The 25,857-nt window shown below is 40.7% G+C and overlaps 1 protein-coding gene across 5 annotated transcripts in view; it reads left to right on the top strand.

Annotated features, from left to right (window-relative positions):
- The window catches only part of STARD13 (StAR related lipid transfer domain containing 13), a 253,253-nt gene that overhangs the window by 180,866 nt on the left and 46,530 nt on the right, over window positions 1-25,857 (top strand). For all 5 annotated transcript variants that reach the window (XM_060079645.1, XM_060079643.1, XM_060079642.1 and 2 more), the window contains one exon: window positions 17,517-17,580. In XM_060079645.1, the coding sequence (XP_059935628.1) occupies window positions 17,517-17,580 (64 nt within the window). The remainder of the gene's footprint in view (window positions 1-17,516; window positions 17,581-25,857) is intronic.

Raw genomic sequence — 25,857 nt, 5'->3', positions numbered from 1 at the left:
GAGTTTCTGCTGAAAGATCAGCTGTTAACCTTATGGGGATTCCCTTGTGTGTTATTTGTTGGTTTTCCCTTGCTGCTTTCAATATTTTTTCTTTGTATTTAATTTTTGATAGCTTGATTAATATGTGTCTTCACGTGTTTCTCCTTGGATTTATCCTGTATGGGACTCTCTGCGCTTCCTGGACTTGATTGACTGTTTCCTTTCCCATATTAGGAAAGTTTTCAATTATAATCTCTTCAAATATTTTCTCAGTCCCTTTCTTTTTTTCTCTTCTTCTGGGACCCCTATAATTCGAATGTTGGTGTATTTAATGTTGTCCCAGAGGTCTCTGAGACTGTCCTCAATTCTTTTCATTCTTTTTTCTTTATTCTGCTCTGCAGTAGTTATTTCCACTATTTTATCTTCCAGGTCACTTATCTGTTCTTCTGCCTCAGTTATTCTGCTATTGATTCCTTCTAGAGAATTTTTAATTTCATTTATTGTGTTGTTCATCATTGTTTGTTTGCTCTTTAGTTCTTCTAGGTCCTTATTAAACATTTCTTGTATTTTCTGCCTTCTATTTCTAAGATTTTGGATCATCTTTATTATCATTACTCTGAATTCTTTTTCAGGTAGACTGCCTATTTCCTCTTCATTTGTTAGGTCTGGTGGGTTTTTGCCTTGCTCCTTCATCTGCTGCATATTTCTCTGTCTTCTCATTTTGCTTTACTTACTGTGTTTGGTATCTCCTTTTCTCAGGCTCTAGGTTCATAGTTCCCATTGTTTTTTTGTCTGCCCCCAGTGGGTAAGGTTGGTTCAGTGGGGTGTGTAGGCTTCCTGGTGGAGGGTACTGGTGCCTGTGCTCTGTTGGATGAGGCTGGATCTTGTCTTTCTGGTGGGCAGGACCACGTCCGGTAGTGTGTTTTGGGGTGTCTGTGAACTTATTACAATTTTAGGCAGCCTCTCTACTAATGGGTGGGGTTGTGTTCCTGTCTTGCTATTTGTTTGGCATAGGGTGTCCAGCACTGGAGCTTGCTGGTCGTTGAGTGGAGCTGGGTCTTAATGCTGAGATGGAGATCTCTGGGAGAGCTCTCGCCGACTGATATTATGTGGGGCCGGGAGGTCTCTGGTGATCCAGTGTCCTGAACTCGGCTCTCCCACCTCAGAGGCTCAGGCCTGACAGCCGGCTGGAGCACCAAGACCTATCAGCCACACAGCTTTTGGGAAGTCTGAGGTCTTCTGACAGTGTTCAGTGGGTGTTCTGTAGGAGTTGTTCCACATGTAGATGTATTTTTGATGTATTTGTGGGGAGGAAAGTGATCTCCATGTCTTACTCCTCCACCATCTTGAAGGTCCTCTCTCTTCACACCTCCTGTTGCTAGAGCATCCACATTTCATCAAGGCTGCCAGCCGGCAGATCCCACCAGGCCATCTGCTTCTTGTTCAGTAGCTCCCTGCACAGCTGGTACCCAGGGCCCAACTCTAGTGAGCCCCTGAAACCGCTGATCATGGGGTTTTCCTGACCTTTATATTTTTAAATGGCCTCTTATGTAACCTTTTCCAACCAGCTACTCAAAATGACTTCAGGAAGAATACACAAGAAACTACTAAATAGGACAGCAGGCCAAAAGAAGGAGTTTATATTATTAATATGATTCACTTCTCTCTCTATATATATTTAGATATTTGTATTGCATTCTTAAAAATATTAACAATGTTTTTAAAAATGCCTTGCTTTGCCACATAAATAATAGATGACCATGGCTACCATTTTGTGAGTGTTTACTATATGTTGACTAGTATACTAAGCTCTTGACATTGATCTCACTTAATTCTCACAAGAATTTATGAATAACTGGTGCTGTTATTATTGCTGTTGTTGTTCAGAATTCAGGGGGACCAGACTCCTCCTGGCTTGAGCAGCCGGGTGGTAGTGACACCCTTCCTTGAGTCAGGAAACAGCCGAGGAGGGAGGTGAGGGGAGTCCGGCCAGGGTCTGAGGGGGGAAGGAGTGACGAGCTGAGGCTCCTGAGGGGCCAGTGCCAGTGGAAGTGTCCAGGTGCAGTTGGATGTGCGGGTGTGGAGCTGGACAGGGGCCTCAGCTGGAGACAGAGATGTAAAGTCATCTGCATATGAAGGTATGAGGTCCCGAGAGTGGGACAGTAAGAAGAAGAAGACCAAGGCTGGTCGAGGGGGACCCCACGTCTATGGGGCAGGCAGAGGGAGGAGCCGCGAGATGCCCCTTAGCGCCAGAGAGTGAGTGCTTCGTACCATCCAGTTCTCCCCCTCCACCCTGGGCTGTTTTGCTTTCTTTCAGTTTTCTCAGAAATCTCTGGTATGACCCTAGCTTCAACTTGGACTAATTCTCACTAGAGAAATTTTATCTGGACTAGATGCAATTGTTGGGAACAGTTAAAAAGCTAAGGACACCCCATCTGACTTCTCTGATACAGGAATATATGAATTTAAACTGTGTCTGAAATCCCCAAACTAAAGAAGCCCAAGAACACCTGGACTTTTGTTTTTAGCTCTTTACTTTTGGACCACTGTGGCTGCTGTCCTTTACTGATTTGCCAGAGGAACTTAACACTCTTCCCTGAAACCCTCATTATTAGAGTCTATTGCTTATTTAAAATTATTTTCTGGAGATGTAACGTATAGCATGGTGACTATAGTTAACAATACTGTGTCACATATTTGAAAGTTGCTAAGAGAGTAGATCTTAAAAGTTCCCATCACAAGAAAAAAAATTACTAACTATGTGTGAAGATGGATGTTAACTAAACTTATTGTGGTGATCATTTCACAGTATATACAAATATCAAATCATTATGTTGTACACCTTAAACTTATACAGTGTTCTACATCAATTATTTCTCAATTGAAAATATTTATTATACAAGTTACACAGTCTCACACGTACATCCTTTCCCCCTTAATCAACATGACATACTACTTCATTTTCTTTGCATAGTGAGATCAGTCCATGCTTAACCATTTCTCTCCCATGCCTCCACTGACATCCAGGGACAGTTTGTGGGGTTACGGGCTGGAAGAGGAGCTAGCATTTCTGCTGCCGCAGGGCCACTTGGTAGAAGAGCAGCCAGAGTGAAAAGCTCAGCAAAGGGGAGGCATGGCCTTCACTGGCTCAGCTGTGGCATGGTGACAGCCACTTGTGGACTTCTAATTACACTCTCCCCCGCCCACCCCAGACACCGTGAGGCCATCCTGCTGGATGGCCTGTGATATTTGAAAGGCCCCACGTTGGGTGAGCACATACCAGACAAGTCAATGTGGCATAGCTCTCCACCCTGCTCTGCAGAATCTGTTTTGTAAACTCCCAGACAGACGGGGAACGTTTCCCAGGCCCCGCAGAGGAGGAGCTGCTGCTCCCGGAGGTGCTGGCCTCTGATTCCCGGAACAGGTGACTGGTTTCTGACCGTCTTGGAGGACCACACCCGGAACGCTCCTAAAGAGACGGGGCTAGAGACCTTTAGCCTCTGACACTTGAGCGGAGGGTGAGAAGTTCAGGCTGCAGCTTTAATCAGAATCAGATGAACCCATACCCCTGCTTGTTATTCCTCTTGAGGCTTTGGCAGGAATATTAGAAAAATACCACAGGAAACTGACCATTAAGTCAGCATGGGAGACCTCATGAGCAATCTAAAGTTGGCAGTTTAAATGCAAAATACAAACCTAAGATACGAAGAAGGAAAGGGCTCCATTGCTATCATTTATACGTCAAGTGCATAGGGCCACTCTGTGTCTCCCCAGGCTCTGTCACAGTGGCCGAGGGGGGACTTCGCTCAGACAGCGCCCAGACCACCCTCCCCGTCTCCCTCTGGACCTCGCACACTCCCTGCTCACGAGTCCCCAGCCCTCCCAGCAAGCACGCTGCCTGCCTTTCTCTCGTTCTCCTGCTGGCCCCTCCCAGGCGTCCCCTCCATGCTCGGGCCAGTCTGGACACAGCTCACTTCACGCTGACCCTGGCCTCACTCCCTCTGCGCGTGGTGAGCTGGGGAGGCGAGGGACTCCCTCGTAGTTCCAAAGTGCTGGCCAGTAGGAACCGTATCTTGTTCGGTGGCACATCATGGGCGCCTGGTGCTCCGTGGCCCTGTGCTGGGCAGGAATTCAATAACTGTGTGTTAAATTGAACTGGAACCTGGCAGAAAATAACCTGTCAGTTCACGAATTATTTTACTGCTTCTACATGTGAGAGAATATGGTGTGGCGATAAATTATTCATTTTCTCTTCAAAATGCCCTAAATCTCTCTGCTGCTGAGCTGTACTTCTTCTTGGGGATCGTTCACTGCTCAGCCCTCTACTCAGGCTTCTCTGAAACTGCCCGCGATGACTGCTGAACCCAAAAGGCATAGTTTAGGTTTTGTATCGGTTACTCTTTCTTAACTAATTAATACAACTAACTCACTTCCCGCCCCATCTGTAATGCTCGTTCTGTGGCTTCCGTCTCTGGCTACACCTTCCCCAGCCCAGGTCCTCCTCCACCCGGGCCTTGAGCGCGGGAGTTTCCAGGGTTCTGAATTCTCCCTGGATGATTGGTTTAATTATTATGTATCCTCTGTGTGTATCATCTACATGCCTATCATTCCCAAGTAGGTCTGGATGTCGCAAGGTGCCCCCAAATTGAACGCATCACAACGTAAGCTTGCTATCTTCTCCATATCCCAGCTCCCAGTACCTCCCTATTTCACTGTTTTCTGTGTTTAAAGGCACAGTGACCAAAGCCTGAGATGCAGAGTCATCCTCTATTTCTCCCTGGCCCCCAAGCTTCTACGTCACTGGCCCAGTCTTCATCTGCTGTCGCTTCCTTTCTGGTCCCCATTGCTGTCTCTCACCTAAACTGTTGTAACCATCTTCTTTCTACCCGCCCTTCCTCAGCTCAGTGTCCGTCCTGCCCCCAGGTGTGTTTCTGACATGCAGTGGAATTACGTCACTCTCCTAACACCCTCAAGACCCTCACCCCCGCCCCATTGCCACAGATTGATCCTAACATCTTCATCTAGGCCCTTCATGATCTGGCCCCTGCCCATCCCCCTAGTGATGCCCACTCACATCCTTGTGGTTCCTAGACTAAAGCACGCCATTTAATGACTGCTGGCTTTGCCTGCCGTTCTTTTAACCTAGGTGGCAAATTGCTATTAGTCCTTCATAGCCTTGCTGAAACATTGCCTCTTCTGGGAGGTTTTGTCCTTATGTGTTCAGAAAGTGAATTGTTTCTTCTCTTATTCGTCATATTTACATCCCACATGGGACTGGGAGATCCCCAAGAACAGGGACCACATCTTGCTCACCTCTGCATTCCCAGCCGCTTAACGTGGTACGTGGTGCCCAGTGTCGGATGAACATATCTCGGCTTCTCTTCTTGTTGACTTTCCCACCAGAACCTCACGTTTAACTTTTAAAATGAGACTTTTGGCTATTTCTCCTTTACTAATGTATTAACCCTTCTAAGGCTCCTGAAGACAACAGTAAAAATTAACAGGTTCTGGGAGCAGTGGACATTGTGGACATGACTTCTGAGAAGGTCAAACTGCTTTGCTTACCTTAACACGTAAATCCAGTTTGTCCAAAGCACAAACTGGACAGCTTCGTCACGTGTCATGGGTTTCCTCTTTCCGTGGAAAAGGTGGATGGGGGAAGGAAACTACCATTTATTGACTAGCCTATTGACTAGGTCCATGACATAGGCTGTCATTTCCCAGGCCCTCCTAGATTTTCCCTGAGTAGTCAGGAGCAGAGAAATCTCTAGACAGGGAGAAGTCCAGCTCTCTAGATGATGCATGGTTCCCTTGAGCAAGTGTTTCTCTCAGAGCCTTAGTCTGCTCATTTGAAAATAAAAGGGTCAGACCAAGTGGTCCCTAGAGCCTGCCAAGTTCTAATGTTTCCTTAGCAAACATTTACCAAGTGGATTCTCTCTGAGCCAGCGCCTGTGCTGGGCATTAGAAATGCAAATAAGGTGCAGCTCTCAGCCTGTCACATTCAGTGGAGGAGAATAATTCTTTTATTCTGACTATGCAAGGTCTATTGTGACTATTTAAAGTCAATCACTGATTGGACCTATGTAGAAAAAGTATGGTCAGTTAAAAAAGAAAAACCTACAGAGACAATCATGTATAAAATTACCTGCTAGGGCTTATGTGGATTAGAAGAATAAATTATGGTTCCTGCCTCAAAAGAGGCTCTAATCCAATGGAAAGACACACCGTTCATGCAGCAAAGAAAATACGTTTTATAATCAAAATTGTTATTCATGCAGGAGTAGCTTTCCAGGCCACCAGTGTTAGACCAACTCAGATTATCTGAAGCGTTTTATATTACTTTATATAAGCTATCATTAAGTTAGAGGGAAACAAATACTGATGCTAAATATTTGTCCTAAATGCAGACTGGCTGCAATCACAGCAGAACTTCACATTGGTTTTGATAAAGTGCTGTGAATACTTCTGTTATATGACATGTTCTTCTACCTGAAGCAGCCAGTCCTTAAAGAGGCATTTCCATCTCTCCCTGGTGTGTGTTTCATCCATTTTGTATTCTCGGAGAGTCTAGCCATTGTTTACTTTACCTTATGCAAGATAAATACAGACTGATGCTATACCATGCTAGGAATGTCTACCTAGTTTCAGACCACCATAAAGAGTGTTTTCTCTCTTTTTCTTTTTTTCCCATCTTAAAAAATCAGCTGTTTTTTTTTTCAGCTTTATTGAGGTATAATTGACAAATAAAATTATAAGATGTTTAAATTATACAACATGTTGATTTGATAAATATATACACTGTGAAAGGAAGAGTTGAATGGTTATGTGTATGATACTTGAAATTGTATCCAGAATTTGTCTTTTCTTTTATAAGCCCATTTATTTGTTTATTTATTTATTTTATAATTATTATTATTTTTTGGCTGCGTTGGGTCTTAGTTGCGGCACGCGGGCTCTTCCCTGAGGCATGCGGGCTCTTCCTTGCGGCACACGGGCTTCTCTCTAGTTGTGGCTTGCGGGTTTTCTCTTCTCTAGTTGTGGTGCATGGGCTCCAGAGCTCGTGGGCTCTGTAGTTTGCTGCACGCAGGCTCTCTAGTTGAGGCACACGAGCTTAGTAGTTGTGACGCCTGGGCTTAGTTGCCCTGCAGCATGTGGGATCTTAGTTCCCTGACCAGGGATCGAACCCGTGTCCCCTGCATTGGAAGGAGGATTCTTTACCACTGGACCCCCAGGGAAGTCCTGCTAAGATGTCTTTAATGATGACAATTTTGTAGATTGGATTGAGAACTAATAAGCAAGTAGAATCAGAACAAAAGAAATGTAGATCACTTTACATCAGTAATTTCAAAGTCCAAGGAATAAAATGATTTTTAAATGAATAAAACAAAGACTACATTTTAAAAAAATAGATTTTATTTTTAGAGCAGTTTTGGGTTCACAGGAAAATTAACCACAAAGTATGGAGAGTTCTCCTATACCACCTATACCCACACATGCACAGCCTCTTCCACCATTAACATCCCCACCAGAGTGGCACATTACAACTGGTGAACCTAACATTGACATATCATTGTCACCCAAAGTCTGTAGTTTGTATTAGGCTTCTCTCTTGGTCTTGTACATTCTGTGGGTTTTGACAAGTGTAGAGTGTCACGTATCCACCATTAGAGTGTCATGTGAATATTTCACTGCCCTAAAGATCCTCTATGCTCTGTCTACTCATCCCTGTCATCCCTCGCTCACTCCTAATACATAGCAACCACTGATCCTCCTACTGGCTTTGCCTCTTCCAGAATGTCATACAGTTGGAATCATATAATATAGAGCCTTTCAGATTGGCTTCTTCCGTTTAGTAATATGCATTTAAGGTTCCTCTATGTCTTTTTATGGCTTGATGGCTCATTTCTTTAGCACTGAATAATATTCCATTGTCTGGATGCACCACAGTTTATTTATCCATTCGCCTACTGAAGGGCAACTTGGTCACTTCCAAGCTGTTGGCACTTCCAATTGCCAGTTTTGGCAATTATGAATAAAGCTGCTATAAACATTCCTGTGCAATGTCACCTCACACCCATTGATACTGTGGACATGTTGGCTTCAAAAGTTTTGTCACATTTTTTTATATTTTGAGTACATATGTCTTTTAGAAATATAATATTTGTCTTTATGGCTTAAAAAAAATTCCCGTTCAAGTTTATGTGTGCAATAAGTTTTCAACTCTTTGCATAAGTACCTAGGAGTGCAAACTACTGGAACGTATACTAAGAGTATGTTTAGTTTTATAAAAAACTGCCAAACTGTCTTCGAAAGGGGCTATACCATTTTGCATTCCCAGCAGCAATGAATGAGAGTTTCTGTTGTTCCTCATCCTAGCCAGAATTTGGTAATACCAGTGTTTTAGAATTTTGTCATTCTAGTAGGTGTGTAGTGGTATCTCATGGTTGTTTTCATTTGCAATTTTCTAATGATATATGATATACAGCATCTTTTCATATGCTTATTTGCCATCAGTGTATCTTCTTTGGGTGAGGTATCTGTTCAGATTTTTGGTCTCTTTTTTTAATTAGATTGTTTATTTTATTATTTTGAGTTTTAAGAATGTTTTAGATAACAGTCCTTTATCAGATATGATTTTTACAAATATTTTCTCTAAACCTATGGCATAGCTTCTCATATACTTGACAGTTTCTTTCACAGAGTAGAAGTTTTTAATTTTAATGAAGTCCAGTTTATCAAGTATTTATTTCATAGATCGTGACTTTGATGTTGTATCTAGAAAGTCATCACTAAACCTAAGGTCATATAGATATTCTCCTATGTTATCTTCTAGGGGTGTGACAGTTTTGTGCTTACTTTAGATCTGTGATCCATTATGAGTTAATTTTTGTGAAGAGTATAAGATCTATGTCTAGACTGACATTTTTTTTTTAATTTTTATTTATTTATTTATGGCTGTGTTGGGTCTTCGTTTCTGTGCGAGGGCTTTCTCTAGTTGCGGCAAGTGGGGGCCACTCCTCATTGCAGTGCTCGGGCCTCTCATTATCGCGGCCTCTCTTGTTGCGGAGCACAGGCTCCAGACGCGCAGGCTCAGTAATTGTGGCTCACGGGGCTAGCTGCTCCGCGGCATGTGGGATCTTCCCAGACCAGGGCTCGAACCCATGTCCCCTGCATTGGCAGGTAGATTCTCAACCACTGCACCACCAGGGAAGCCCTAGACTGACATTTTTTTGCATGTGGATATATAGTTCTTTCAACATTGTTGAAAACCTGTCTCCATTGTATTGCCTTTACTCCTTTGTCAAAGATCAGTTGGCTATATTTGTGTGGCTCTCTATTCTGTTCCATTATTCTGTTCATCTCTTCTTTCACCAATATCATACTGTCTTGATTACTATAGCTTTATGGTAAGTCTGGAAATTGAATAGTGTCAGTTCTCCAACTTTGTTCTCCTGCTTCAAGACTGTGTTGGCTATTCTGGGTCTTTTGCCTCTCCATATAAACTTTAGAATCAGTTTGTTGTCTTATAATTTTCTGTTTAAACCTGGACATTGTAAACATTATAAATGAGGCAACTCTCAAAATCAGATCCCCTCCTCCCCAAAGTTTGCTGTTATTGTTGCTGTTTGTTTAGTGACATTCTTCAGCTAATTATGTAAAGTCTGAATCCTTTGTATGACCATGGAAGTCTGTACTCAGTTAGCTTAGTGGTCTGCAAATGATTGGATAGAGATTTACTTAAATGTCTTGAACCAGTATGTCTGCTGGCCTTTGCCAAGGGACAGGTAGTGCATACTGGGCTATGGTTTCAGTGCTCCAGCAGGAATTTGGTAACTCTGTCTCAGGCTTTATTTCCTGCTTGTGCAGATCATCAAGGTCAGCCAGAGGAGAGAAATTAGACCTTCTCAGGTCATTCCTAGGTATGCACACAGTTCTCCACATGTGCTTGGCCTTCTAGATTCCTAAGAATATGTCAGAACTTTTCTTAGTCCCTATGGGTGTCTCATTTCCCCAGCTATTCCTTTCATTCCTTTTGGTCCACATCTTGTTTGGTTCAACTGTTATCACCACTTCAGGCAGCTATGGTGTTAAATAATTGCCACTGATTGTTTTTGACAAACACCCTGGGAAAAAGCTTTTCTCAGTGATGAGCTCAGTGTCAGGTTAAATAAAGATAAGCCCTGTGAATGGGGGCATTCAGTGAATTGCCAGACAGCTCAAATAATGATAATTCTTTAAAAATGGACCTTTGGGGAAGGTCAAACCCATTCTGCCCTCTCCAGTGGCTGCTAGGCTGCTGGTTTTCACAACTCCTCTGATTGTGATGCCTGCTGGCTTTTCAAAGCTCCTGCAGAGCTGAGAAAAAAAGGGCACGTTCAAGTGCCACAGAGCTCACTGTTCTTACACAGATTCGGTAATTTTTCTTACACAGGCACTACTTGGATTGTTGCAAGCTTTTATTCATTTCCAGATTTTCCTAAAAAATTGATTTTGATAATTTTTGCCAGTATTTTTGTTATTTTTATGGAAGAGCAGGATTTTGGAGATCTTTACTCCACCATTCCCACTGGTGTTACCCACTTGCATTATTTTTATTCAGCTTTTCTGAAGTATAACTTACGTTCAGAAAAACTCACCAACTTAAAGAATACAATTCGATGAGTTTTGTCAAATATATATGGTTACGTTATGTAACTATCACCACAGTCATGGTATGGAGCATTTCCATTGCCACACGGGCAACCACTGAACTGTTTTCTGTCACTACACTTTTACCTTTTGTAAAATTTTTTACAGATGCAATCGTATAGTGCACCCACTTTGTATTTGCCTTCTTTCAATCTGCATAGTGCCTCTGAGGTTCATCCACGTTGCTGTATGTATTAGGAGTTAGTGCCTTTGTATTGTTGAGTACTTCATTGTATGGATATACAACAATTTTTCATCCATTTGCCTGTTGATGGACATTTGGATTATTGCCACTTTTGCCTATTTTGTGAATAAAGCTGCTACAAACATTCAAGTACATGTCTTTATATGGATGTATGATTTATTTTATCTTGGATAAATAACTAAGAGTGCAATTGTTGGGTCAGATGCTAAACATATGTTTAATTTTATAAGACGTCGACAAGCTGTTTTCCAAAGAGGCCGTACCCCTTTGGAAGTTTCAGTGGTTCTATATTCTTGTAAAACTTAGCATTGTAAATATTTTTAATTTAGACATTCTAGTGTGTGTGTATCGGTGTCTCATTATGATTTTAGTTTGTATTTCTCCAGTGACGAATGATGTTGAGCATCTTTTCATTTACTTATTTGCCATTTGTATATCTTCTTTTAGAAGTGTCTGTTCAAATATATTGCCCATTTTTAAAATCAGGTTTTGTGACTTACGGAATTTAGGAGTTCTCTATGTATTCTGCATACGAGTCTTTTATGAGACACATGTTTTGAAAACATTTTCTCCAAGTAGAGGAGCAATTCTTAAGACACAAGCAACTATCTGAGTTTAGAGGAGATAAAAGGATCTGAATCTAGATAGTTAAATGTTAGAGTCTCTAGCTTTAAAAAATAATAAAGAAACTTCCTATGTGTGTCAGAAAGTATAAAGCATATTCAAGTATGTGGTATGTAAAGCATGAACCATTTGATGACTTTTGTATATGCAGTAGGTAAAAAACTTTTGTGTAGAATAAAATAGTTTGTGTTTCCAAACCATAATGGAATAACAAGTTTGTTAGATAAGTAAATTTTATAAATAACAGAGAATCCTTCCGAAACAAACCTATTACAGAGGTGCCAATGAGAAACATCAACTTATTTAGGTATATATCAGAACTTCTAAGTGAGAAAATATATATATATATATATATATATATATATATATATATATATATATATATATATGCCTTGACTGATGTACAGTTGACTCTTGAACAACGCAAGGGCTAGGGTTGCTGACCCCCAACTAAGTCAAAATTCACATTTAACTTTTGGTTCCCTAAAATTTTAACTAATAACCTACTGTTGATCAGAAGCCTTATCAAAAACATAGTCAATAAACACATATTTTGTATATGTGTTATATATTGCATTCTTACAATAGAGTAAGATAGAGAAAAGAAAATATTATTAAGAAAATCATAAGAAGGAGAAAGTACATTTACAGTGCTGTACTGTATTTTGCGATACTGTAAGTTCATGTCGTCTGCTTACAAGGCGTGTGTTGGTACCTACATGAATATTGGTTTATATGATACAAAACATTGCAGATGTTATACATGTTACTAACACATCAAAAATGAAAAGATAATGTGAAAAAGAAATTCATATTTATTTAGAGATATAACGATTCACGTGTTGATGACAAAGAAGCAGCAAAATGATTGCCTTACGGTAGCCTAGTTTAATTGACAGGATTGCTTCATGGTAACTTAGCCTACACACTAATGAATGAATCATTATAAAATTTTTATGACATAAGTAAGTACTGCATCTATATTCATAGTCCAGTACTGGAAACATTGTTACATTTTTAAAAAACTACTTCCTTCTGATGATAGACTGATATGCAATTTCTCCAATTACGAGAAAGAGGCATATTGTATGGTAATGTGATTTTTTGAAAGCAAAGTTATAAAACAGCAAGAAAACTAATATATTGCTGATTTTATATTAAATATCACCTTGTGCCTATGTAAGGATAGACTAGTATCTACATGTATTTTATGCATTCATGACATACCTTTTTCTCAATTTTTTCGGTATTTCTAGGCTAAGGAGTTCATCTGCAAGTAATGTTGCAAATCTCAAAATATTTTCCAATATATTTATTGAAAAAAAAAGGTGTGTGTGTGAGTGGACCCACACAATTGAAACCTATGTTGTTCAAAGGTCAACTGTATATAATGCACTTAACATACCACTCTTAGTTCTTAGGTAGAGATGTTAATACATGTGGAACTGGCAAAAAAAACCAGGCTGTCAGTTATAGGAGCAAAGGCCAAGAACCTGCAGAAGACAGCTTCAGACTAGATGGTCAGCTTCTAATCCATAACTGCCTATCATATTTGACACTAATGAATGTCTAGTGAGTGGGTAAACTGGAGATGGCTGAAAATGAATATAGTCATCAAATATTTTTAAGTAAATAAGTGACATGATAAAAAGTTGAGAAATAGAACTGGTTTCAATGTGAAGCATTAGTGAAACCAATTTAAAAGGCTGTTGCCTGACTCTAAGAAAAAGATGAGAAGGGACTGAGCAGGACCAAGGAGAGGCAAGATTTCAAAGGTATCATGGAGGTGTAATTGATAGGACTTGATGCCCAAGTGAATGTAGACCGTGAAGAAGAAGAGTCTCAAGTTGACTCCATTTTCTGGTTTGGGTGGCTTAGTGGCGATGCTCTTAATCAAGACAAGACTTTAAATAGGTAAAACAGGTTTTGAAGAGAATGCAGTGAGTTCAGTTTTAATAGGTGTGTTTGAAGGGCCAGGAGGACCCCACAGATGGATGAGACTAGTGAGTAGTTGGGAATGTAGCTCTGGAGCTCAGGTGAGATGTCCACACTAGAGAAAGAGGATGGGCATCATCAGAGTCTAGTTTATTTTAAGATGAGATATCTCATTATGCTTGTGCAGAGTAAAAAGAACAAGAACCACAATCTGAATTCTAAAAAATATCAATAGTTAAGGCACAAGTATTGCTTGGTGACAGGAAGGAGATAGTGTTTAGAGAGATGAGAGAATTCATCACCTTGAATGCCGAAGACCAGAAGAGTTTCAAGGAAGATGAGTGCCAATTAGGCCCATTGCTACAAATAGGTCTTTGCTAGAAAGAGACTATGGAATTCGGTGATTAAAAACTCATTGGTCAAAACTGGTAAGAGCCCCGTGTCCATGGGGTAAACCCATGGACACTTCATACCATATCTTTTTTTTTTTCATACCATATCTTCATACCATAGAATACTACTCAGTAATTAAAAGGAATGATTATTGCTATACACAACACAAATTAATATGAAAAACATTGTGATGAGTGAAAAAAGCCAGACACACACAAAATACATACTGTATGATCCCATTTATATGATGATTGGGAGTGGCGGGAGGGGATGCGGTGGTAGGGAAAACTGTCAGTAAAGCAGCACAGGAGGACTTTTTGACGTCAAGAAATGTTCTTTATCTTGTTCGAGGGTAGTTACAATTGCCAAAACTCATTGAACTGAAAACTTAAGATCTATGTATAACCAGAATACAAAAAAAAAAAGTCATTGGTCAAAGATGGGAGGTTTTGCAACTGAATTTGCTGCTTCTAAATTTCCACTGATTTACAGAGAGATATTCCTTTATGAAAGCAAATGTCCATACAGAGAGAGAGAAATCACAGTTACCAAACTTTCAAAGCAGAAAAACAAAAATATGTGGTAGCAAATTTGACAAGCCCAAGAAACAAAATCTAAGTGGTCAGTGGACAAAGTCATAAAATAACTCAATTTTCACTACAGAAATCCTAAAAATCAAAAATGTGAAGTGAGATTGAAGGTGAGTCAAAAAGAAGAGGGTTGGGACTTCCCTGGTGGTGCACTGATTAAGAATCCGCCTGCCAGTGCAGGGGACATGGGTTTGAGCCCTGGTCCGGGAAGATACCACATGCCACGGAGCAACTAAGCCCATGCGCCACAACTACTGAGCCTGCGCTCTAGAGCCCGTGAGCCACAACTACTGAGCCCAGGTGCTGCAACTACTGAAGCCCACATGCCTAGAGCCCGTGCTCCACAACAGGAGAAGCCACTGCAATGAGAAGCCTGCACACCACAACGAAGAGTGGCCCTGCTCCCCGCAACTAGAGAAAGCACGCGCGCAGCAACGAAGACCCAACGCAGCTAAAAATAAAATAAATTTTTAAAAAATTATATAAAAAAAGAAGAGGGTTGTTTGAAATTCTGTTTTATTTTTTTAATATTTATTTATTTATTTATTATTTATTTATTTATTTTTGGCTGCACTGGGTCTTAGTTGCAGCTCGCAGGGCTTCGTTGTGATGTGCAGGATCTTTTGTTGCCACATGCCAACTCTTAGTTGTGGCATGAAGGCTCTTAGTTGCAGCATGCAGACTTCTTAGTTGTGGCGTGCGATTCTTAGTTGTGACATGCGGACTCTTAGTTGTGGCATGTGGGATCTAGTTCCCTGACCAGGGATCGAACCCAGGCCCCCCTGCTTTGGGAGCGTGGAGTTTTACCCACTGAACCACCAGGAAGTCCTGAAATTCTATTTTAAAATAGGTAGAACCGTGATCCACTCCCCAAGCTAAATCTTGCTGACTTCTCTCCCTGACCATCAGCACAAGACTGGAAGTTTATTCTCTGGAGAGGCTGGACTGAGGGACATCAGACACCACTGAAAACAGAATACTCTATTGAAAATGGGGGGTCCATTGATAGTCTACCTATATTCCAAATATTGAGATCCCCAGGCCTCTTTTGTAACTCAGCTCCAGAGCATTGGAAAACACACTGAAGAAGAATCTGAGTTCTGAGAAATCTAATCAGCCCATGATTTAAAAAGAAAAAAAAAAAGTATATAGCAACCCCAACTAGAACAGGTCAGAAGGCTCTGAGAAAGACATCTCCAAGGAAATTAGATAGACTGATATATTTTAACACATTTAGAGATTTAGATAATTAGGGAAGTGTCTGAGTTTGGATTTAAGGATAAAGTACACAGAAAACTGAGGAAACAAATAAGATGCTTATTAACTCCTGGGATAATGAAAAGTTTAGAATGAAAGGAAAAGTAATCAGAGCATGATATACATGTGAATAGCATTTACATGGTCATAAGAAAATAAAAACTAAATATTGATTTATCAAAAAATTACAAAATTATGACAAGTATATAAGAGGCAAAGGGTACAAATGTGCATGTAGGAGGGTGAGGGGGGAATGCGTAGTAAAAAAAACTTTATCTTTCATAGAACAAAGTCAATAGATAATGACTTAAACTGAAAAATCAAGAAGTAACAGCATATACATGTTGCTGGAAGTAAACACCAAAAGAAACACTTTAAAAAGTTGCCTCCAAAGACTGGTAAATGGAAAAGGACATGAGGGGTAATGTTTGACTCCTTAAACCATATGCTATGATTTTAAAAAAAATCAAATAAAACAAAATAATAAAGGCATTTGCAAAGAGAATTTCATGAAATTAGATTGCAGTGGGTTGAAGAGTGAATGAAAATTAAGGATGTTCTCAGCAAACTGAATAATATAAGGAAGGGGATGTCAGGATGGTGAGTAGAGTTGCTTGATGGAAAGATAAGACTGAAGGAAAATTGGTAGTTTGCTCGATTATGGTTATTTGGGTTGCTAACTAATTGGTTAGTCAATTTGTTCATGACAGGGATGAGCTTAGAGAAGAAAACAGTGAAGTGTCTGCTGAGGTGAGAGGGAATAAATGAGGTGTCAAAGTCCCACATGAAGTGGATGTTGAAATCAGACACATGATAAAGTGTTAGCTTTGAAAAAGAATAGGAGCATCTCTTTTATATGATGAAGGAAAGAATTGTTAAAAGAATTAGTGACTTAAGCTGTATTTTCTCACTGGCAATCGTGGCTAAGTCATCTGTTGAGGGATTTGGATAGTTTTCATTATCTGAGAATGGGTGCTGACCAGAGACAAAAAATGAAATAAATGCTGGGTAGCAATTTGAGGAGCCCAGCTGAGGGAGAATTTCAAAATGTATGTATTAGTCAGCAGGGGCTGCCATAACAAAATACCACAGACTGGGTGTCTTAAACAACAGAGGTGTATTTTCTCACAGTTCTGGAGGCTGGAAAGTCCAAGATCAAGGCACCAACAGGGTTTGGTTCCTGGTAAGGACTTTCCTCCTGGCTTGCAGACAGCCACCTTCTTGCCGTGTCCTCCCATGGCGGATTGAGAGAGAGGGAGGGAGCGCTCTGGTGTCTCTTCCTTTACAGACGTTAATCTTGTTGGATCGGGGCTCCACCTTATGACTTCATTTAACCTTTATTACTTCTTACTCCAAATACAATCACATTGGGGTTTAGGGCTTCAGTGTATGAGTTTGAGAAGGGCACAGTTCAGTCCGTGGCATGTGTAACTCAGCACTCTCACACAAGAGCAGAAGACAAGACAGATGGTTGAGTTGATCCACATTTGGGGATTAGTAGGGTAGACTGGATGGAAGGTCAAGGCGGCAGACGAATTGAGGGACTGGTGAAAGTATGGCTAAAACTGAGTGCTTACGGCTTCCAAGAACAGTGGAAAGAGAAGCCAGGAAAGGGAAGGGGCAAGGACTGGTAGGCTTCATGGAAGGTCCTCTCAGGTCTGGAGGCTGGAGAACAAAAGGAAACTGTTTTACTGTGTACCTTCTCTGGGTACAGTCCTTTCTTTGGACCTGATTGGTTGCTTCTGCACTTTCAACTTCATTGGCAATCAATGAGAATTATCAAACTGGAAGGAAGATTTAGGTTCATTAGTGGTAGCAATCATCACATTTTTCTTTCTTTTTAGACGACTAAATACCTTGAACAAGTGTGCCTCAATGAAACTTGATGTGAACTTCCAAAGGAAAAAGGTAGGTAACCTTACTACACCTTACTGAGACCATGGCTATACCAATAGGAGAAGCTTGCATTCACAAATGAAAAACAACACGAACCGAAGCAAAATTCTGAAATGCCCGACCATCTGTGTTTGTTCTCCAAATATCCCATTATATCATAAACATCATAAGTAAGTCTGTTATATATCTAGGCCAACGTCTGTTTGTTTCACTGTTTCATTTTGATTTAGTTTTATCAGAGGGTTTGCATAAAAATGTAAAATGCCTTAATTATTTATGATCATCTTTCAGAAGTTTTAGTTGTAAATATCCACTCCATATTAGACCCAAATTCTCCACAGTGGTTTGTAGATTAAGAGAATACAGAAAAGAATCTGTGGGGCCAAGTGTCTTCTGCCTCATTCTTTCCTGTGGCATTTTATTTTCAAGTGCAGTCAAGATGCGTTCATTGGCAGGCAGGTTTGTTTCATCATGGTTGAGGGCTGGGGGGAGAGTGTAACAGCAAGATTCAGAACCTGCCCCATCTCTCCATTCTCGCCCCTTGCACTTTTCTCTGGTCACAGGGAATGTCCTTCAGTTTTATGAGCCACTATGCTCCCTCCCTCTTCGAGGACTTTGCACGTGCTCTTCCCTCTGTAGGAATAAGACTGGAGATTTCAGTTCTGAAACAAAGCTGTACTTTATTGAGCACTTACTGTTTTCCACGAGCTATGTTAGGGCATTTAATCCATTGCGATAGGGATTCTCTGTTTTCTAGAGAAGGAAAATAAAACCTGAACAGGTTAAGTCCCTTGCCCGTGATCTTTCAACCAGCGGAGGAGCAGGGTTTCAATTTCAGGTGTGTCTAACTCCAAAACCGAGGCCACTAACATGCGCTGAAAGACCTCTCTTTCTCACTGAATTGATCCTTTTAGGAAACTCAGAATTGAAATCGTTAACTACTTTTTTCATTTCACATCTTCAGTACGTAACAAGTCAAGCCTTAGTATATTTTGAAGAAGCAGAGAAAACATCCTTGAGTCAAAAGAAAGTGTTCTTTATTCTGGTCTATACAGAGAAGTCGTTACAGCCCATGGATTTTAAGTCACTCCTGAGTAACCTAATCTTTAAAAATAACTTTGACCTGAATTTCTGCTCTAAAACAGCACCCAAAAAAGGCGCAGATGAATTTTGGTTGACCTCACCTTCAGAACAATTTAGGGTTTGAGCTAGGAGCCAAAGATTTAAGCTAAGGAGGTAAAATGGTGAAAAACAATATCCAGAGAATATATTAAAACATGAGCAATTTTTCCAGGTCAAAGAAAAATTTTGAATGTGGGAATAAACATCCCAACAGCTATCTGGCTGAATAGACCCCTTGAGAAGCATACACACTGTTTGGTTGTAACACATGGTTCTCATTAAACTGAGCATAGCCACGCCTGTGTGGCTGGTCTGTACACTGCCAGTGGACCCTTAGCTGCTGTGTATCACAAAAACAAATGGCAAAAACTAACAACAGGATTTGTTTTCAACCAAGTGGTGTGATTGGATTCTTCCCTTATTGCCAGCACTTCAAAACCCACATGTGAGATAGGCTTGAATAACATTTGTCAGGCTCTGTTACCTTCACAAAAGCTCCTCTGTAAATTGGTCACTTCAGTATTCTGACATTGTTAATTTATTCCTTATGTTGGATATAGTGGCACACACCCTTACAGCCCCTACTTAGCTGTAGGCCCTGCAGATGCATGGACTTGAATAAAATATTGCTTTCCACATTGTAAACTGGGGACTCATGGCCTGGATTTTGAAATAAATAAATCCAGTGGGTGATCTCCACCCACTTGTGAATCTCAGTCATGACCAGCATCTGGGACTGTGGTCTAAGCAACTATGCAGGAGACCCTGGTGGTGGCACGTGTTCCCATGATCTGTCCCTTGCCCAAGTCATAGACTAGTCCTTTATTTTACTGCAGAAAAATACCAAAAAATAAATACAGGCTAGGAGTAGGCCAAATGATCAAAAATAGAAAATGGGGGCTTCCCTGGTGGCGCAGTGGTTGAGAGTCTGCCTGCCGATGCAGGGGACATAGGTTCATGCCCCAGTCTGGGAAGATCCCACATGCTGCAGAGCGGCTGGGCCCGTGAGCCATAGCCACTGAGCCTGCGCGTCCGGAGCCTGTGCTCCGCAACGGGAGGGGCCACAACAGTGAGAGGCCCGTGTACCGCAAAAAAAAAAAAAAGGAAAAGGAAACTTGTGAACCAAGCACAGGGAGCTTCAACCAACTTTGGAATTAGTTTGTTTGGAAGAAGAAAAAAAAAAGTGGCATTTCCTCTGGGTATGTCCCCATTTTAATCAATCCAAGAAATAGAAATATAATGTTCATCTCTAATCTGCAGAGGCCCAGACACGTTTAGTGCTGCAGAATGTCATCCCCAAATGGCTTAGCCGTCCAGGGCCACAGTCATTCTTCTCCCTTCAGGACCATTGGGCCTCAGAAGGGCCCTGTGTGCTTGCTCAGTGCTCTGTGGTGTGGTTAACAAGCTCCCACGGTGCCCGCTCTGTGCCAGGCACTATTCCTCATCACTAACCCCACGTCACAGATGCAGAGATTGAAGGGCCGGGAAGATGAATAACTTGCCCAGAGCCACGAAGAAACAGCAGAGGCAGGATCTGAACCCAGCTATTGTGGCCACAAACTGCCCCTCCTGGCCTTTCAGAGATATTTAGAAATGTATTGGCATGAGCTTCTGACCCTTGGCCTGAGACCTGGAAGGGTTTCCTCAGCAATACATACAATTATGTATTTTTATTGTTGTTTTAGAAGAAGGATATTTCTTGCTGTCTTGTACTCAAGTCCATGATTTATTTAATGTCTTCATGGAAATTTATCTCTGGATCTCTCATAGTGAATGAGTCATGAATCTCATTGCTCTGCTTTGAACTTGGTTCTCATTTAATTTTGTTTAATTCTGAAGAGTTTGGTGGGTTGACCCAAGGCAGAAAAAAAAAAGAGAATCCACAAATACATAAAGATGGTGAAGCATCATTCATACTTAGTTAGGCATGCACTTTTCCTGTACATCAAACGCCACTCGCTTGTAAAGCACCAGGAGAAATGAAATCGCACCTTACCAGTTTGCAGAAGAGAAAAGATAGTGCCTTACCACTTTGCAGAAGAGAGAAGCAGTCCTCTAAAGATCGAGATTACCTTCCCTGTGAGAGTCAGGTGGAGAAGAATGTCCTCAGTCTTGGCCAGGCACCTCACTGAAAGACTCACTAAAACCCGGCATTTCTGAGAGCCTGGGGAGGTCAGCAGTTGCCCACCTCGGACCTCAGGCTCCTCCCCCTGCAGCGCTGCAAGTGGCAGGTCCCTGCTTCTCAACTGGGGTCAGCTCCAGTCAACTTTAATGGAAGATAAACGTCTAAATTTCTGTGTAACTACAGATTAGCCGCCTCTCACAGCTGTGGACTTGTATGGGCTTCTGTTTCCAGTGGAAAGAGATGGTCAAATTTTGTTTAAAAAATACAAAATCCTTCCTTTTGCAGTGTCTGGTTGGCATTTGTCTCTGAAGCGTATATAATTTCAGCTAAGAATGTTCTCAGTTTTTAGAAAAAGCCAAACACTGGCGTTTCATCTAAATTAAAAACCCCAAGGCACATGCAAAGCTGCTCTTTTGCAGAAAAGTGTTTTTCTTCATTATTACCTACAGAATTCACACTTGCTTTACGATGACATTGAAATCCCCTAATTACAGTTAGCGTTTATGTGGTAGTGTTTAGCTCTGAGTACAAAGATGAAGTCAGAGACTGAACTCCCATAAGGATCTCTGTTAGATGAGGAAAGAGAGGGACACATACGAACACAGGACTCTTACCTAAGATTTCCCAGGGGAGAAAGAGCAGCTTCAAAAGAAGTTTCTGGTTAAAGTTATAGTTTTAACAAAGCTCTCTGAAATCATGACCAAAGGTGGAAAGCCACACAGAAACAATGACTAATTGCCACATTGCAGCCAGCACCTCCCGGCCTGGATGCCGTGGGCATTTCAAAAGGAGCTGCGGGTGTTGTCAGGGAGCCTGACCTCTGCCTCCCAATCCACCCCACCGGCCCCCCTGCCTTTCACAACCTCAAATCTCACACCAAATAAGACACCTCCTGGCAGCTCCGAACAGCAGCGTCACATGAAAGAAGTTAGATTTCATTCCATCATTCACTTGGCTGGAGAGTATACAGTCTTGAATTGAAGACTGTTGCATGTGAATGTCCTAGAACCATAGGATCTTTGAGTTAGATCTTCGCTCATCTTTTCCAGTCTCCCATCCAGTACAGGATATACTTTTACAGCATCTATCACAATTCACTCAGGCTCTGTTTGTAAGCATCTAAACGTGATGAGTTCATTATATTGCAAGGCAGTTTGGTTTTTCCTAATTACCAGAAGTCTTCCATATAATAAGCTAAAAGCTGATTCTATGTAAACTTGCCCATCTGATTCCAGCTGTTTTCTCTGGAGAAGCACAGAATATGGATTTCCCCTTTCTCTACATCCGGGGTCAGCAAACTAGTGCTCCTGCTTTTGTAAAGAAAGTTGTATTGGAACAAAGCCACACCCATTCTTTTGGCTGCAAAGGCAGAGTTGAGTAGTTGTAACAGACTGGATGGCCTGTAAATCTACAATATTTACTATCTGACCCTTTACAGAAAGTTTTCTGACCTTTGCTCAATCTAGAGCAAAGTCTCTTAAACTGTCTGTGGTGACTGATTTTTCTTTTTTTAATTTCCAGTCTGCCACTGACCGAGATAACGTTTGTAAAATTCACTACAAAGGAATGATTAGAAATATGAAATGATAAAAGGTTATAGAAAATACAAGCCTAAATGTTTTATTAGACTCTACAGGTACAAAATTGCATTCCAATAAATATAATTGGAACAAATATAACAGGAAATAGAAAAGAATTACAAAAATTGTTCATATTTTTATTAAAAGTATACTTAGGCTATTAATATGAAGAATCATGATTGCACTTATAACTTTTTTTGTTGTTCAGCTGTCAGAACTAAACAAAAAGTTTACTTTGAAATTCCCCATGTTAAATGTCTGTACGCACATTTCAATCAAACACTATTACTATGAGTATTCCTGACAGTGAGTTTTTTGCTTGTTATCTAATTTAGGTTGGATTGACAGCAACACTACTCACAGGGAAAAATGCATATCTAAAATGTTTCTTTGTTTTTTTGTTTTGTTTTGTTTTGTTTGTTGGCTGTGTGGGTCTTCATTGCTGCACTCAGGCTTTCTCTAGTTACAGAGAGCGGGGACTACTCTTTGTTGCAGTGTGCTGGCTTCTTATTGCAGTAGCTTCTCTTGTTGTGGCACACGGGCTCTAGGCATGCAGGCTCAGTAGTTGTGGCTCGCAGACTCAGTAGTTGTGGCACACAGGCTTAGTTGCTCCGTGGCATGTGGGATCTTCCTGGACCAGGGCTTGAACCTGTGTCCCCTGCATTGGCAGGCGGATTCTTAACCACTGAACCACCAGGGAAGTCCCTGTTTCTTTGTTTTAATACTAGTCATCATAAAGAAACCCATCTCACAGAATATGTTGAATGGAATCAAAGAAGAAGTCTTAAAGTAATTCTTTAAAGTTTTGGCTATTCTTTTTTACCTTTCATTCAAAATGAAGTAAGTGATGCTGTATTTTCAAAATTCATCTTCAATCTTTCATTACTAGCCAACTTCTGCAATTATCTTTCTGTAAAACAATGGATCACAAAGTGTACATTATACACTTTGGGTTATGGTAGATAAACTAATCTTGAAACGTCACACGTTATAACCTACTGCACCCAACACCCAAGCTGGTCTCAACCCTGTTCAATAAGACAAGTCCACTGATCATGAACTTGTATAGCACAGCCTTGCCAAAGGGTGACAAATGGTTTTAATGCTTACTTTCAACGTCTGAACTTATCTCACTGAAGACTGGGAAGTTTGAGGACTGTCAGCCCCTTAACCACACTTCGAGTAGCACTGCTCTTGAGCTCCTCCTTTCTAAACCAAACCATTAGTTCTTTCAATCATCCTTCATAGAAGGTTGTGGTGTCTAGATCATTGGCCATCCCGATTACTCTTTTCTAGAAATAAATCCCTTTCCACGTGCCCTGAAAATGTGGCTCATTGTTCCTGATGTATGTGACCAGGCAGAATACAGTGGGTCTGCAACCTTCCAAGTATTGAGATTCATGCTTCTGGTCAGGTATGCTAAGGGGGGTGATCATAGTTTGGTAGCCACGTTACATGGTTAACTCATATTAAGCTTAAATCTGCTACAACTCTCAAGGCTATTAATAGGAACAAAGTCTGTTCCATCTTGCACATCCTATAATAGATTTGTGAAGTTAAGGTCTTTATATTTTACTTCATGAAATTTCATCTTATTAACAGGCCATCCTTCAATTCTGTTAAGATCTTCATGCATCTCAATATCACTATGCTCTAACAACAATAATTAGTTTTATCTTGCATTTTAAGATTTATCTGGCATTTTCATATATAATCTCATTTGATCCTGTTGACAAACCATGCTAAATGTGTATTGTTATCATTTCCATTTTACAGCTGAGAAAATTGAGTCTCAAAGTGGGTGCCTTGCTCAAGATCACTTAGTACATAATCTGTGCCATCTTCACATCTAAAAAACATGAATTCTTCTGACTCATTCAAGTTATTCTTTTTTTTTCTTTTTTTTTTCTGGTACGCGGGCCTCTCACTGTTGTGGCCTCTCCCGTTGCGGAGCACAGGCTCCGGACGCGCAGGCTCAGCGGCCATGGCTTACGGGCCCAGCCGCTCCGCGGCATGTGGGATCCTCCCAGACCAGGGCACGAACCCGTGTCCCCTGCATCGGCAGGTGGACTCTCAACCACTGTGCCACCAGGGAAGCCCCAAGTTATTCTTAAAATGGGCATAACCTGAAGGCATTCCCCAGAGATCTCTCCAGTTACTTTCAGTCGTTTGATCACACTCTGATGGAGTTACTCAACCAGCTACTAACAAAATGCTCTGTAGCCTCCAGCAGTTTGCCGTCTTGGCCACAACAATATCATAAGAGCCTTTTGTCAGTTCCTGGCTGAAATCCAGACACTCCACGTCTATAGTATTTCCATGGTTTACTAAATCATTAAGATAAGAGAATAAAGTTAGTTTGGTGTGTTTTTCTCATAAACACATCTGACTCCAAGAGGTTTCCATTTTGCATTTCTAAATAATCACAAACTATTTGTTTTTAGCCTTAAAAAAATATCAAACAGATGTAATCTGATCATCTCTTAAACAGTACACTTTCACAGTTATTGGGGAGTCTGCTATGTGCCTGACCGTCTGCTGTGCCGTGGGTGTATAAAAAAACTAAAACTCTAGTATTTTTCATACTGTGAATCATGGCCCGTTGGTGGGTTACCAAATGAATTTTGTTGGTTGCAAACAACATTTAAAAAAAAAAAGAAATAGACTAAACTAGAATGTAAAGTATCAGAGGACAAAGATCATTATTATAGTACAAATTTCTTTCTTTCTTTCCCTTTCTTTCTTTCTTTCTTTCTTTCATTTTAGCGTAATTTGTATGTGGGCCTTGAGTTGTGATGGAAAATGTACTTTTTAAAATTAGCAGATAACATTTATTGAACACTTAGTATGTTCCATATACTGTTCTAGGTACTGTATATGGATTACTTCCTTTTATGCTTCTTCCAGTTTTATTGAGATATCATTGATGTATAGCACTATATACGTTTAAAGTGTACAGCATGATTTGACTTACGTGCATCATGATTCCCACAATAAGTTTAGTGACTATCCATCATTCCATATAGATACAATGTGAAAGAAATAGAAAAAGAAAACTTTTTTCCTTGTGATGAGAACTGTTAGGATTTACTCTCTTAACAACTTTCACATATAACGTACATCCGTGTTCATTATATTTATCACGTTGTACATTGCATCTCTAGTACCTGTTTATCTTATAACTGAAAAATGTATTTCTTATTGTATGTCACTATCAATAGTTTCAAAGATCCTGCACTAGTGGGAAAAACAGACACAGAATTGTGTCAGTACCCTTTGGACATACTATGATAATTGCATGCACAGGGTACTAAAGGAGATGCCTATTTTTTTCTTTTTTCTCTGTTTTATTTTTGATTTTTATTGCTTTGGTTTTTGTTTGTTTGTTTTGGTTCGAACCATCTAAATACTGCAAAATTTCTCTGAACTGTTTGCCTTTTTTCCCAGGAGTTTACCACTTTC

Source organism: Mesoplodon densirostris, chromosome 17 (assembly GCF_025265405.1).
Source record: "Mesoplodon densirostris isolate mMesDen1 chromosome 17, mMesDen1 primary haplotype, whole genome shotgun sequence".
Taxonomy (NCBI): Eukaryota; Metazoa; Chordata; class Mammalia; order Artiodactyla; family Ziphiidae; genus Mesoplodon; species Mesoplodon densirostris.
The sequence above is the reverse complement of the archived record's forward strand: the minus strand, read 5'-3'. Positions and strand labels throughout refer to the sequence as shown.